This window comes from Nycticebus coucang, chromosome 18, assembly GCF_027406575.1.
Source record: "Nycticebus coucang isolate mNycCou1 chromosome 18, mNycCou1.pri, whole genome shotgun sequence".
Lineage (NCBI taxonomy): Eukaryota > Metazoa > Chordata > Mammalia > Primates > Lorisidae > Nycticebus > Nycticebus coucang.
Genome location: NC_069797.1, coordinates 58,225,329 through 58,237,590, shown reverse-complemented (window position 1 = coordinate 58,237,590; position 12,262 = coordinate 58,225,329). Strand labels below are relative to the sequence as shown.

The window sequence follows — 12,262 nt, the reverse complement described above, 5'->3', positions numbered from 1 at the left end:
TGGGGAATAAATCTTATTTGAGAACAATCTTGAGGACTGATGTTGAATGGTGTCCTACTCTTGATAGTCTTCTCTTGTTAATCTGAGTTCTGGATTTATTTGAGGTGACAGCCTCTGAAGAGGAAGCCCAGGTGTGAGGGACCCTAAGTCTAGTTATGTTTTTCCTTTGTACTGCCCAGAACAGTCACTATAGTATGAGGCCATTTCCCTTCCTCAGGGAGCCCAGATGTGAGCATAATTGGCACTCTTGGCTGTAATTTAGCTTGCAGTTCCATTTCTAAACCTGCAAAGATAAGCACATGTTTGTCAGGCTGAGGAGCTTTTAGATAGCAGACGGCTTTAAAAAAATAGCAATGCTTCTCTACTGGATTGTTTGAGCTGCAGGAACAGCTGCTCTTCGGCCTTCAGTGACCTCAGAAACTAGAAATACTTATTTCAGGCTCTGTCCCATTGGCCACTGTGGTCAAGAATGGAAAGCACCTGCCAGGTGTGGCCTTGAGACTGACTGGGCTGACAAACTTCTACAAGCTTTGTGGCTTAAGAGTAGCCCCCTCCCACTTTTCCTTGGTTTTCAGCAGGTGTCGCGCGCCCCCTGGTGCAAAACTCGGTAATGGATAAACAATGGGAGTGTAAACGCTCTGCGAGGCGCCAATGCTTCCTAATTTTTTCACAACCATCCTTCTACAAGTAGCTACTGCACCTGCTTTACAAGAGATAAAACAAGCTGACAAAAGAGCTGGACCGTGGGATCAAGACATGTCCCTGTGGCTAACTAGCACTGTGACCTTGAACCGGTCGCTTGCCCAGCGCGGAAGTTGATCCCTGAAGTGTCTCCTCCCGTTCCAACACTGGGCCTTGGTGAAGGTTACGAGTGTTCAGCCGCGGCTGGAGCTGGGTTTCGAAACTTTAAGGCGTTCTTTACCGCTGCCTAAGTTGCCAGGGGAAGGCTGGGAGAGGTCCAAGGTGGGTCTCAGGCCTCAATGTGCCGGGCGGAAGTGAGCTATGGCGTCCGGGAAGGGTCTTTTCCTTACCAGGCGGGCTTCCCCGTTTGAGCCAATCACCGCTTGAGCCCGCCCCTGTCACCGGAAGGAGGCGTTACCGGAGCAACTCCAACGACCGGCTCAGTTTGGCGGCGGGAAAGGCAATGAGTAAAGGGCGAGCAGAAGCTGTGGCTGGAGGTAACGGTGGCGTGGGCGTGGGGTGGGAGACCCAGGAGGGGAGTGGGCGCGGAGGTCAGCTGAGTGGCCTTTCCCCTGCCTCGTCTCTCCGCAGCCGCCGGGATCCTCCTGAGGTACCTCCAGGAACAGAACAGGCCCTACAGCGCCCAGGACGTGTTTGGGAACCTGCAGAGGGAACACGGACTAGGCAAGGCGGTGAGGACCTCGTCACAGGGACCCCCACCCCCGTAAGGCCCCCTCGAATCAGGCTGGGGTCCTGCCCTCTCGAACGTGGGGCGCTTTCCCCATCACTGGCTGAAATTCCCCCTGCTCGAGCCCAAAGACTCCTCTGATGGCTCCGTCCCCTCCCCTCTGCCAGGCGGTGGTGAAGGCGCTGGAGCAGCTGGCCCAACAAGGCAAGATCAAAGAGAAGACCTATGGCAAGCAGAAGATCTATTTTGCAGATCAGGTGAGGAGAATCCTGCGCAGATTTAGCACTCCTAAGCCCAGGAGTTGGAGGTTGCTGTGAGGGCAATAAAGTGAAACTCTGTCTCTACAAAAAGAAAAATAATAAAAAATAAACGTGGGTCTCAATGGCTCCCCAGTGCTCAATAGAATAGAAAAAAGGCACTTGGAAACTTGCCCTAGAGAGCCTCTGGCTTCACCTGTCCTTGTTTTTTTCTTTGTTTTGTTTTGTTTTTAAGAGACAGAGTCTTTACTTTGTTGCCCTCGGTAGAGTGCTGTAGCATCACAGCTCACAGCAACCTCCAACTCCTGGGCTTAGGCGATTCTCTTGCCTCAGCCTCCTGTGTAGCTGGGACTACAGGCATGTGGACCTACCACAATGCCCGGCTGTTTTGTTGTCGTTATTGCAGTTTGGCCAAGGCCGGGTTTGAACCCACCACTCTCAGTACATGGGGCCGTCACCCTACCCACTGAGCCACAGGCATCGCCCTCACCTGTCCTTGTTATTTTTCCATCCATCAGTACCAGACAATTCAGATGTGTTTTACTCCTCTGTCCTTTGCTCATTGTCTTCCCTCTGCCCTAGGATATTTTAGGCCCTTTTGCTCTTTACCTGGCTTACTCTTCCATATCTCTAGGATTTTTCTCAGGCATCACCTTCTCCAGAAACCCTCCCTAAATGCTTTGAGCTAACTGCCTCTTTTTCAGTTTTTTGGGTTGTTTTTTTTGTTTTTTTTTTTTTTTGAGACAATGTCACTATGTTGCCCTCGGTAGAGTGCTATGATGTCACAGCTCACGGCAACATCCAACTCTTGGTCTTAAGCGATTCTCTTGCCTCAGCCTCCCTCTTTCTTCAGCTCTTAACCTCTTTTGACACATGCTGTATTATAATTACCTTTTTTTAGTAGAGACGGGATCTTGCTGTTGCTTAGTATAGTCTCAAACTCCTGAGGTCAGACAATCCACCCACCTTGGCCTCCCAAAGTGCTAAGATTACAGGCATGAGACCCTGCTCTCCTATAATTGCCTTTTTTTTTTTGAGACAGAGCCTCAAGCTGTTGCCCTGGGTAGAGTGCTGTGGCATCACAGCTCACAGCAACCTCAAACTCCTGGGCTCAAGCGAGTCTCCTGTCTCTGCCTCCCAAGTAGCTGGGACTACAGGCACCCGCCACAACGCCCGGCTATTTTTTGGTTGCAGCCGTCATTGTTTGGCGGGCCCGGGCTGGATTCAAACCCGCCAGCTCAGGTGTACATGGCTGGCGCCTTAGCCGCTTGAGCCACAGGCGCCGAGCCTATAATTGCCTTTTTATTTGTCTTCCTCACCTAACTGAAGTTCCCCTAGGTCAGACCCTATTTCTCAAAATATTTTTATCTAACACCCAGTAGACATTACTCATTTAACTGGACAAAACCACCTTCAAGGCTGTTTTCCTAACAGTCTTCATTATGTTACTCTATTGAAAATCCTCTAATCCTGGCAAACTTTCTGCTTGGCTATACAGTGTTTTTAGGCTTTTTAAAAAAATTTTTTGAGACAGATCTCTCTGTATTGCCCTTGTAGAGTGCTGTGGCATCACAGCTCATGGCAACCTCAGACTCTCAGGCTTTAAGCGATTCTCTTGCCTCATCCTCCCAAGTAGCTACGACTACAGGCGCCCATCACAACACCCGGCTATTTTTTTTTTTTTTTTTTGAGACAGTCCCATTATATTGCCCTCAGTAGAGTGCAGTGGCATCAAAGCTCACAGCAACCTCACTCTTGGGCGTAAGCAATTCTGTTGCCTCAGCCTCCCAAGTAGCTGGGACCACAGACACCCACCACAATGCCCAGTTATTTTAGTTGTTGTTGTTGCCATTGTTGTTTAGCTGGCCTGGGCTGGATTCGAACCTGCCAGCTTTGATGTATGTGGCTGGCCCCATAACCACTGTGCTAAGGGCACCAAGCCTCCTGGCTATTTTTTTGTTGTAGTTGTTTCAGTAGGCTGGGGTGGGATTCAAACCCACCAACCCGGGTGTATGTGGCTGGCACCCTAACTACTGAGCTGAAGAATACTACTTTTTAAGTCTAGTGAGTAGTTTTATCACAAAATGGGAATATAGTTGTGTCTTATTCAGCATCCTACCAACCCTTACTCCTTGAGGGTAGGCGTTAGGTTTCAACTTTTATACCTTTTTAGTGGGACCAGTACTCAAAAGCTAAGATGCCTTTTTTTGGAGACAGAGTCTTACTTTGTTGCTGGGCTAGAATGCAGTGGTATCATCATAGTGCACAGCAACCTCAAACTCCTGGACTCAAGCAGTCCTGCCTCAGTTTCCCAAGTAACTGGGACTATAGGCATGCACCACCATGCTCAGCTAATTTTTTTCTATTTTTTTTATAGAGACAGGGTCTTACTCTTGCTCAGGGTGGTTTCAAACTTCTGAGCTTGGCTCGGTGCCTGTGGCTCAAGCAGCTAAGGCACCAGCCACATACACCTGAGCTGCTGGGTTCGAATCCAGCCTGGGCCCGCCAAACAACAATGACGGCTACAACCAAAAAATAGCCGGGCGTTGTGGCAGGCGCCTGTAGTCCCAGCTACTTGGGAGGCAGAGGCAGGAGAATCACTTGAGCCTAGGAGTTGGAGGTTGCTGTGAGCTATGATGCTACGGCACTCTACCCAGGGTGACAGCTTGAGGCTCTGTCTCAAAAAAAAAAAAAAAAAACTTCTGAGCTTAAGTGATCCTCCCTCCTTGACCTCCCAGAGTGATAGGAATATGTGTACCCAGCCTCAGCTGAGTTTCTTTCTTTCTTTTTTTTGAGACAGTCTCACTTTGTTGTCCTTTGTAGAGTGCTATGGCCTCACAGCTCACAGCGAACTCCTGGGCTTAAGCCATTCTCTTGCCTCAGCCTCCCAAGTAGCTGAGACTACAGACACCCACGACAATACCTGGCTATTTTAGAGACCAGGTCTCCCTCTGGCTCCGGCTGGTCATGAACCTATGAGCTCAGACAATCCACCTGCCTCGGCCTCTCAAGTGTTAGGATTACAGGTGTGAGCCACCATGCCCAGCCTTCAACTAAATTTCTTAAAAGTACATTCCCAGTATTTACCCAGGCCATCTTGAAGGTTTTGGGGAATGCTAGGTTCTTGAGATATCTCAGTGTTGCTTTCCCATATGTGTGTTCCCCATCTTTGTGCCCCACATCACTTCATTTATATTTTTCATCTTATCTCTGGCAGAACCAATTTGATACGGTGAGTGATGCTGACCTGCAAAGCCTTGATGCCAAGATTGTGGCCCTCACTGCCAAGGTGCAGAGCTTGCAGCAGAGCTGTCGCCACATGGAGGCTGGTAGGCCTGGGCAGCCCCCACAAAAGGTGCCCAAAGGGTTAGGCTCATTCTGGAGGTTAGGAATTACTAAGTGAATGGGTCATTGTTTGCAGCATTTAGTTGCAGCTAAGATGCCTTTACTAGGCAGCCTTGGGTTTTATAGTAAAAGAAATGTAGAACTGGCTTTTGTGTATAGTAGGCAAGACGTGCATTTGCTTTCCATGCTGTGATTTTCAGTGCATTGTCCTGTTTCCCTTTATTTCTGCCTCTTTACTGGCTTCACCCAAACCACCTCAGCCTCACACTCCACCACTACTTGTAGATGGAGGAAGAAAGAACTAGTATATAAACTCAATCCCATATTTCCTATTTTCCTGAGCTTTTCCAGAATATGGGACTTTATTCTGGCAAGACCCCATACCATGGTGGAATCCTGTGTCCCACTTCAGGATGTACTCACTGGGAAAGATAGACCTCCTTCCTCAGGGGTAGTGACCCCTGGGGGATGTGGTTTCAGAGCTGAAGGAGTTAAGTAGTGCCCTGACCACACCGGAGATGCAGAAAGAGATTGAAAAGTTAAAGAAGGAGTGTGCTGTATACACAGAAAGACTGAAGAACATCAAAGCAGCTACCAACCATGTGACTCCAGAAGAGAAAGAGCAGGTGAGTTGGGAGGAGGCTCGAGGGCTGCAGTGCAGGTCCAGTGAATATGAGGGCTGAGCCCTAGCAGGCCACTGTGTTTCTGAGGTTAGAGGAACCTGTTTCTTCTAGGTATACAGAGAGAGGCAAAAGTACTGTAAGGAATGGAGGAAGCGGAAGAGGATGGTAAGTGTGTGGGAGCTTTAAGGCAGCCTTGAAGTAATTGTGAAAATAGCAATCACCAGAGAAACCACTCCCTAATTATCATGGGTCTCACAGGGAGTGCTCCTGTGCTGCCCATCTGAAAGAGGGTGGTTTTGTTTATCAGGCAACAGAGCTATCTGATGCAATCCTTGAAGGGTACCCCAAGAATAAGAAGCAATTCTTCGTAAGTGGTACACTCTTTCTTATCTGCTCCTCTGGAGTCTTTGCCCTGGGACATCTCATTTGCTTGTCTCCCTGGCCCACAGGAGGAAGTTGGGATAGAGACAGATGAAGATTACAACGTCAAGCTCCCAGACCCCTGAGGCCCTCTGTTAGGACTGGGAGCTGGAAACACAGATGTCCTAAACTGGCTACCTTGTTTAGGTTGGCTTTTGTTGTGGTTGTGAATTGTGCCTGCTGCTTTCCACCTTTGAAGAGAGCAGTCAGGTCAACTGGTGTGAAAGCTGGTGGCCAAGGGTGGGTGTTCACACTCATTTAACTGTCCACATGGTGGCAATGGTTTTCCCTTAACATTTTGACTTAGAACAATGCAATAACAATGTTTATTGTAATATAATTTGATATAAAAATATTTCATTTCTTCTGGATAGTCAGAACTCTCAGATATCAAACCTGAGGCAGGCAGAAGGGAGCTTGAAGGAAAGGGTAGAGAGAGGCTGCTACACACCAGCGTTTTGAGGAGCCCAGGGTTCACCCAGGGCTTTTGGGCTTGTGCACCCCAGGAGATCTTCTGAGTATTTTCCATACCACAAGTCCTTAGAGAAACACAAGCAATACTGAGAGATGACCCGGCCCAGATACACTTGACCAAACGGCTGGGCATGGTTTTTGAGGTTAATTTTCCAAAATTATAACTTTAGCAAAGTTGCATTATTGGTGTTTAGAAAAATAAAAAGTTTCAAATATTGTAGTGCTGTGTCACATGCCTTTGCCATGCAGAGTAACAGCTTATGGGAACCGAAAGGACAGGAGTAGATAGGGCTGCTTCCCCTACCACAGGGGGAGAACCCAGTCGCCCTCCTCTGAGCTGGCCAGAAAGCCCGTGGCCTCACCTTGAACTGACTGGGCAGGCTAGTTTAGGCAAGAGGTGGCTTTTCACAGCTATGAGAGTATTTCACTTGGTCCTTTTCTCCTGCCAAAATGGCCAAACTTGGGCCAAATGTTACCCAAGAGACCAAAATAGAGGCAGTTTCCAAGTGCGTGTAGATCAATCAAGAGGCTTAGAGAAAGGGCTAAAAGGCCAGGATCTCTTTGGGGTGACCAGAGCAGACTCTAATCCCAAGGACTTCCATGGGGAAAGGGAAGACGGGGGGTGGGGGCCTCAAGCTTTATGGTCAAAATAATAAATTAATCAGAAGCTTTCACAAAACAAACACCACAGCCCTACTAATGATGAAGTGGGGCTGGGTAAACCAAATGCCAAGTAGAAACCAGCTGACCAGTGTGAGGTGTCGCAGTCCAAGCTCATGGGCCCAGCAACTCCATGGCCAAATAGACATAAAGGCCTTTTGCCAGCTGTTATGCAGGTTTCCACAAGCCAGTCAGTAAAGCTGGTTTTTCAATTGATGCAGGACGCCAATCACGATCTCCCGTAAGGTCTGATGGGGGTAAACACAGGAATAGACAGACAATGCTCAGGCCAGTGCACAGAGATATTTCAGAGATGCCTAGCTAGACCAGGCATGCTCCTTATAAAAGTGCATTAAAATAACCTCTGGGAAATACTAATACCTACGGTTTACTCTGAAAGGCCCCCAAACACAGGGTTGAGAGATGGAAACACACTATTACTGACAGGGTTGAGAGATGGAAACACACTATTACTGGTAGAATTTAGATGGTGGATACATGTATACAGATGTTCTTTGTAAAAGAAAAAAAAATTTTTTTTTTTTTTTTTTTTTTTTTTTTTGAGATAGTGTCTCTGTTGCCCTGGGTAGAGTGCCGTGGCCTCAGCCTAGCTCACAGCAACCTACAACTCCTGGGCTCAAGCAATCCCCTGGCCTCAGCCTCCTGAGTAGCTGGAACTATAGGCACCCATCATAATGCCTGGCTAGTTTTTCTATTTTTAGTAGAGAGGGGAGTCCCGTTTTTGCTCAGGCTAGTCTCAAATTCCTAAGCTCAGGTAACCCACCTGCCTCAGCCTCCCAGTGTTTGGATTCCAGGCGTGAACCACCGCACTTGGCATCATTATAAACTTTCTTTTTTTTTTTAGAACAGTCTCACTATGTCACCCTCAGCAGAGTGCCATGGCATCACAGCTCACAGCAACCTCCAACTCTTGGGCTTAAGTGATTCTCTTGCCTCAGCCTCCCAAGTAGCTGGGACTACAGACACCCGCCACAACGCCTGGCTATTTTTTGTTATGGTTGTCATTGTTTGTGGGCCTGTGCTGGGTTCGAACCCACCAGCCTCGGTGTATGTGGCTGGCACCGTAACCACTGTGCTACAGGTACCAAGTCCACATTGTAAACTTCTATGTTATATATGGCTTCAGATGCATGGTGAAAAAAAAGTCAACTTCTATGTTACAGTATGCTTAAAGCATTTCACCATAGAAGTGTTGGGAAAGAATCTCAGATTCGACTTTAAGCCTCAGATAAAGCAACGAGGCTACAGAGCAGAAGACTGAAGTGAAATACCATTAGCACATCTCTCCAACACATGTTTCCAAGAACTCCCGAGTATTTCTGCTATAAGTGACCAATGAGGCAGCAATAGCATGGGCTACACAAAAGCTGTGAACTCCTGGCATTGAATGCTCACGTCACACTTGCTAAATGAAAGTATAAATGGAAATGGGTAAGAAAGCAAAGGAGAGAAACAATACTGAAAGTTGTAGAAATACCCTCGAACTTCAACGTGGCTGCCATGCTTTTCTGAACAGATAATGGCTTGGGCCACTTTGCCTCAGAGTACAGGGGAACTACAGACCCTCTGCTGCCCCATACCTGTGGCTTACAGTGTTCCTCAATCCAGCTGAAGACACAGGCTGACAGCTCCTGGAAGCTGGCCACGGAGATGGAGGCATTGAAGGACTGGAACAGAGAGTCCATGATGCCTTGAAACACGTTGAACTTGACCTGATCAGAGACCTGGTCCTCCCCCTCATGGGGGTTGTCCTGGTGTGCCTTCACAATCTGCTCATAGTTCCTGAAAGCATGCAGGCCTGGGCTAAGGTGCTGCAACAGCTCTACCACCCCAGGAGGAATGATGGGATTATGCCATGCACCCCGAGGAAGGGGATAACCAGAGTTTGGGTGTGGATTTAACATCAGCTAGGTATTGCTTCTAGGCCAGAAACAGTGACCTCTCTCTAACCTTCCTTTTATTAATCCAACATTCATTTCCTGGGTGTCTGCCATGTGTAAAGGACAGTTGGGGATGCAGAGTTCTGCCTCTTAAGTGGCTAGCTCAGGAAGTAGGAGTATTATCTGTACTTTATTATCTGATGTGGCCTTTGAACAAGGCATGGAGGTGAACTGACATCACCCCAGAAGACCTGGTTTCCCCAGTTCAGCACCCTTCTTACACTTTCATGATCTTTAGGGCCGTGACGTCTTTCCGTAGTGTGGACACTTCCTCCTCCTGCTTTTTCTTTTCCTTGTGCAAAAACTGGATGTAGTCAATGGCTAAGGTGGGAAGATGGGGTGGGCACAGAGGCAGTCTCAACCAGGAGACATGGCTCATACTGTTTCCTCTTACCCCATACCCCAACTATCCCATTACAACCAGCACACCAGCACCAGCAGTGCTAGCCTCTTCACAGCCCTTCTTGGTTCCAACCCCCATCAGTGCTCTCCCTGGCCATACTCTTTTGTAGAACAATGGCTTTGCTGAGCTTTTGGGAACCAATGGAGAAGTCCTGCTGCTGGCAGGTGGGGACGATGGTCTGAAGGTCATCGTAGCCTCTCTGTGAAGGCAACAGGGGAAATGGGTTCCTTAACCCTAAGGGATTAAGCTCTTCTTCCATAAGAGTTTCATGCTTATAAACTCACAGGGGTAAGGGGACTGGAAGAATGACATATTCGTGCTGAGGGATTACCAAAGTTGGGACTCTAGGGGTCAGGGCAGGGTGAATGTGAGGCATGCAGAAGGCTCCACGTGGGTAGGGGTATAGGTGTCCCCTTCACCTTGATGGCGTCCCTCCTCTTCTGCTCGGCCTGAGTGTGAGCTCGCCGCCGCCGGTCCTTATAAGATTCCTTGTAGGACTCCTGGTGGTGATCACTGTCTTCCTCGTCATCTACCCTCAGAGTTGGGGGCAGGAAGAGGTCATCTTGGGGCCCACTGGGACCCACCCACCCACCATTTCCCAGTTGGAAAGAATGTGCTGTCCAGAGATGGCAGATAGACAAAAGAACCTAATGTCCTGGATGAGGTGAAAGGTTATGAGACCCTGTGTCTGGCATTTGGGCTCCAGCACCCACATGTAGATGGCTGGAGCTTCTAAAGGTACTAAGTGATGGCATATCTGAGTCCCTCCCCAGGTGGGGGGGATGTTGCTGCCTACCTGTGTTGGGGACGGAAGAGGCACTGGTGGAACCGATGCTATTAGCTCTGGACACTACACTCCCTTTCCGGGTGCTTTCTACAAAAACCCCTAGGAAAGAGAGGCCCCCGTCACTAAGGAGTGGGGTGGGGAACACTGCCAGGCCCTCAGACACCTATGGATACAGTGGCTTCCTTAAATGCTGACCTCTCCCACTTCAACCTAATGCCAGCCATACTGAGCCATATACTTTCTGCCATACTGTGCTGCAGTGTTCCTGTCCCTATTGTCTACACCACTCCACAGGTCTGCAGAGATACCCTCTGGCACATAAAGGGGCACCTGTACGTGATGAGAGTGAGAGTGACCAGCTGTCACTATTTCCATCACTTCCCTGCCTCAGCGCAGCAGGAACTACTAAGTGTCGCTCCCAGTTGCTTCCTGCCTCTGGTCCTGCAGCTCCTCCCTTGCTGTCTCAAGCCAGGAACTCAGCTCAGGGGCAGTGGACTGTGCTCAGGTGTGGCTGGCAAGGCCACAAAGATCTAGAGAACTGAAGACGATGCGAGAGCTACTCACCGGGGTCCAGGCTGTTGTCGCTGTAGGCATACTCCACCTGTGGCACCGATCAAAGGAGAAGCCCGTCATACCTCCGTCCCTGGGGCCAGACGCCTCTAAAACTACACACCTATACACATGCACCGGAGTGCAAAGGCGGCTGGCTGAACGATTCCCCGTAAGACTGTTCAGGCTGTGGGAGCGCCGCCCCACCATCTCCTCAACCCCCGACACCCTAGAAGGCACAGGCTTCGTTTGTCTCTCCACTTTGGCACACGCGGGGAGAGAGCTGTCTTCTCTGAAGCCCCGGGGCCCGGAAAGCTGGGAAACTCTGGGGACAGGAGGGAAGCCCCTAGTCTTCCGAACCCCCTACGTGCACGAGCCCGACCCCCTCCCTTCGCCGGCGTGCGCGCGCACTGGGCTTGCCTTGACCCAGGGGTCTTCGGGAGAGGCGCCCGACTCCGTCATCTTGAACCCACCGAACCGGAAACAAGCCGGTGGGCGGGCACCCTGCCGCGAGGAAGGGGCGAGGTGCGCCCACGTGGTCCAACCCCACCAATCCGCGGCCGAAGAGCAGAGGGCGGGGTGAAACGATTGCGCGTGCGCGGCCCGAAGGCTGCAAAAGTTGGCTGGAACCCGATAAGCTTGGCATTGGGGTTGTGGCGGCTGCTCTCGGGATGTGTTCCCGGTCTGTCTCCGCTCTCCCCCGGGTTAGTAATTACATTGGCGGTGGCATGAAGCACATTCTATAAAAGTTAAGTCCCCTCAAAAGGCTTGTCTTAATATTGTCGCAGATAATGTGTGCACAGCCTGGCCCTGTCTCACCCTCACCCGGTCCCATCCTTCCTGGACCTGCAACCCTGGCCAGTGTCAGGCACCGGGCAGAGCTCCCCTATCACATCGTGTTACCCCACAAGGCTGCAAGCTCCATGGTGCTGTAGGATTTTCCAACACTTCCAGAATTAACCTTTGCAAAGAGCCATTTAGTTGAGTTACGCTGACTTACAGATGAGGGAACTGAAGGATCCCAAACGTCTCAGACGCACACAGCTAGTCAGTGGCAGGGCCAAGGCTGACCTCGGTCTGGATAGCTTAAAAGGCTACGCTTTTTTTTTTTTTCTTTTTTTGAGGCATAGTGTCAAGCTGTTGCCCTGGGTAGAGTGCTGGGGCATCTTAAGCAATTCTCTTGCCTCAGCCTCCCAAGTAGCTGGGACTACAGTCACCTGCCACAACGCCCAGCTATTTTTTGGTTGAAGTTGTCATTGTTTGGCAGCCCCAGGCTGGATTCAAACCTGCCTGCTCTGGTATATGTGGCTGGCACCCTAGCTGCTGAGCTATAGGCTCTTAACCACTGCACTCCTGCCATTCCAGCTCAGGCCTGGGCCCTGTGCTTTCAGCATAAGGAATCTCAAAGCAGACA

At 49.8% G+C, this 12,262-nt stretch overlaps 2 protein-coding genes across 10 annotated transcripts; one reads left to right on the top strand and one right to left on the bottom strand.

The window, feature by feature from the left end:
- The first annotated feature begins 4 nt into the window (after window positions 1-4).
- PSMC3IP (PSMC3 interacting protein) lies at window positions 5-6,183 on the top strand. Of its 2 annotated transcripts, XM_053568878.1 has the most exons (8): window positions 6-1,178; window positions 1,273-1,373; window positions 1,537-1,626; window positions 4,844-4,955; window positions 5,452-5,597; window positions 5,706-5,759; window positions 5,902-5,961; window positions 6,044-6,183. In XM_053568878.1, exons 1-8 carry the CDS (start codon window positions 1,145-1,147, stop codon window positions 6,098-6,100), a joined length of 654 nt encoding a protein of 217 aa, XP_053424853.1. In that variant the 5' UTR covers window positions 6-1,144; the 3' UTR covers window positions 6,101-6,183. The 2 variants fall into 2 exon arrangements, with proteins under 2 accessions (XP_053424852.1, XP_053424853.1); XM_053568877.1 differs by having other exon boundaries at window positions 5-1,178; window positions 5,902-6,173.
- Window positions 6,184-7,122: 939 nt separating this feature from the next.
- On the bottom strand, window positions 7,123-12,162 carry MLX (MAX dimerization protein MLX). 8 transcript variants are annotated; one of them, XM_053568871.1, is made up of 8 exons: window positions 11,260-12,162; window positions 10,864-10,900; window positions 10,309-10,398; window positions 9,932-10,041; window positions 9,612-9,711; window positions 9,331-9,430; window positions 8,750-8,951; window positions 7,123-7,396 (listed from the first exon to the last, which is right to left on the bottom strand). In XM_053568871.1, the coding sequence occupies exons 1-8, from the start codon at window positions 11,308-11,310 to the stop codon at window positions 7,340-7,342; spliced, it is 747 nt and encodes a 248-aa protein (XP_053424846.1). In that variant the 5' UTR covers window positions 11,311-12,162; the 3' UTR covers window positions 7,123-7,339. The 8 variants fall into 8 exon arrangements, with proteins under 8 accessions (XP_053424846.1, XP_053424843.1, XP_053424847.1 ...); XM_053568868.1 differs by having other exon boundaries at window positions 8,761-8,951; XM_053568872.1 differs by having other exon boundaries at window positions 11,269-12,162.
- Between the last annotated feature and the right edge of the window lie 100 nt (window positions 12,163-12,262).

Bases quoted from the DNA above. Each gene is read 5' to 3' on its own strand.
- PSMC3IP (XM_053568877.1), top strand. From the start codon at position 1,145: ATGAGTAAAGGGCGAGCAGAAGCTGTGGCTGGAG. The intron at 5,598-5,705 runs GTGAGTTGGGAG...TGTTTCTTCTAG, and splicing joins CTCCAGAAGAGAAAGAGCAG to GTATACAGAGAGAGGCAAAA. The intron at 5,760-5,901 runs GTAAGTGTGTGG...TTTGTTTATCAG, and splicing joins GGAGGAAGCGGAAGAGGATG to GCAACAGAGCTATCTGATGC.
- MLX (XM_053568868.1), bottom strand. From the start codon at position 11,310: ATGACGGAGTCGGGCGCCTCTCCCGAAGACCCCTGGGTCAAGGCAAGC. The intron at 10,399-10,863 runs GTGAGTAGCTCT...TCTCTTTCCTAG, and splicing joins CGACAACAGCCTGGACCCCG to GGGTTTTTGTAGAAAGCACC. The intron at 7,397-8,760 runs GTAAGCCACAGG...TACCCCCATCAG, and splicing joins CAGCTGGATTGAGGAACACT to ACCTTACGGGAGATCGTGAT.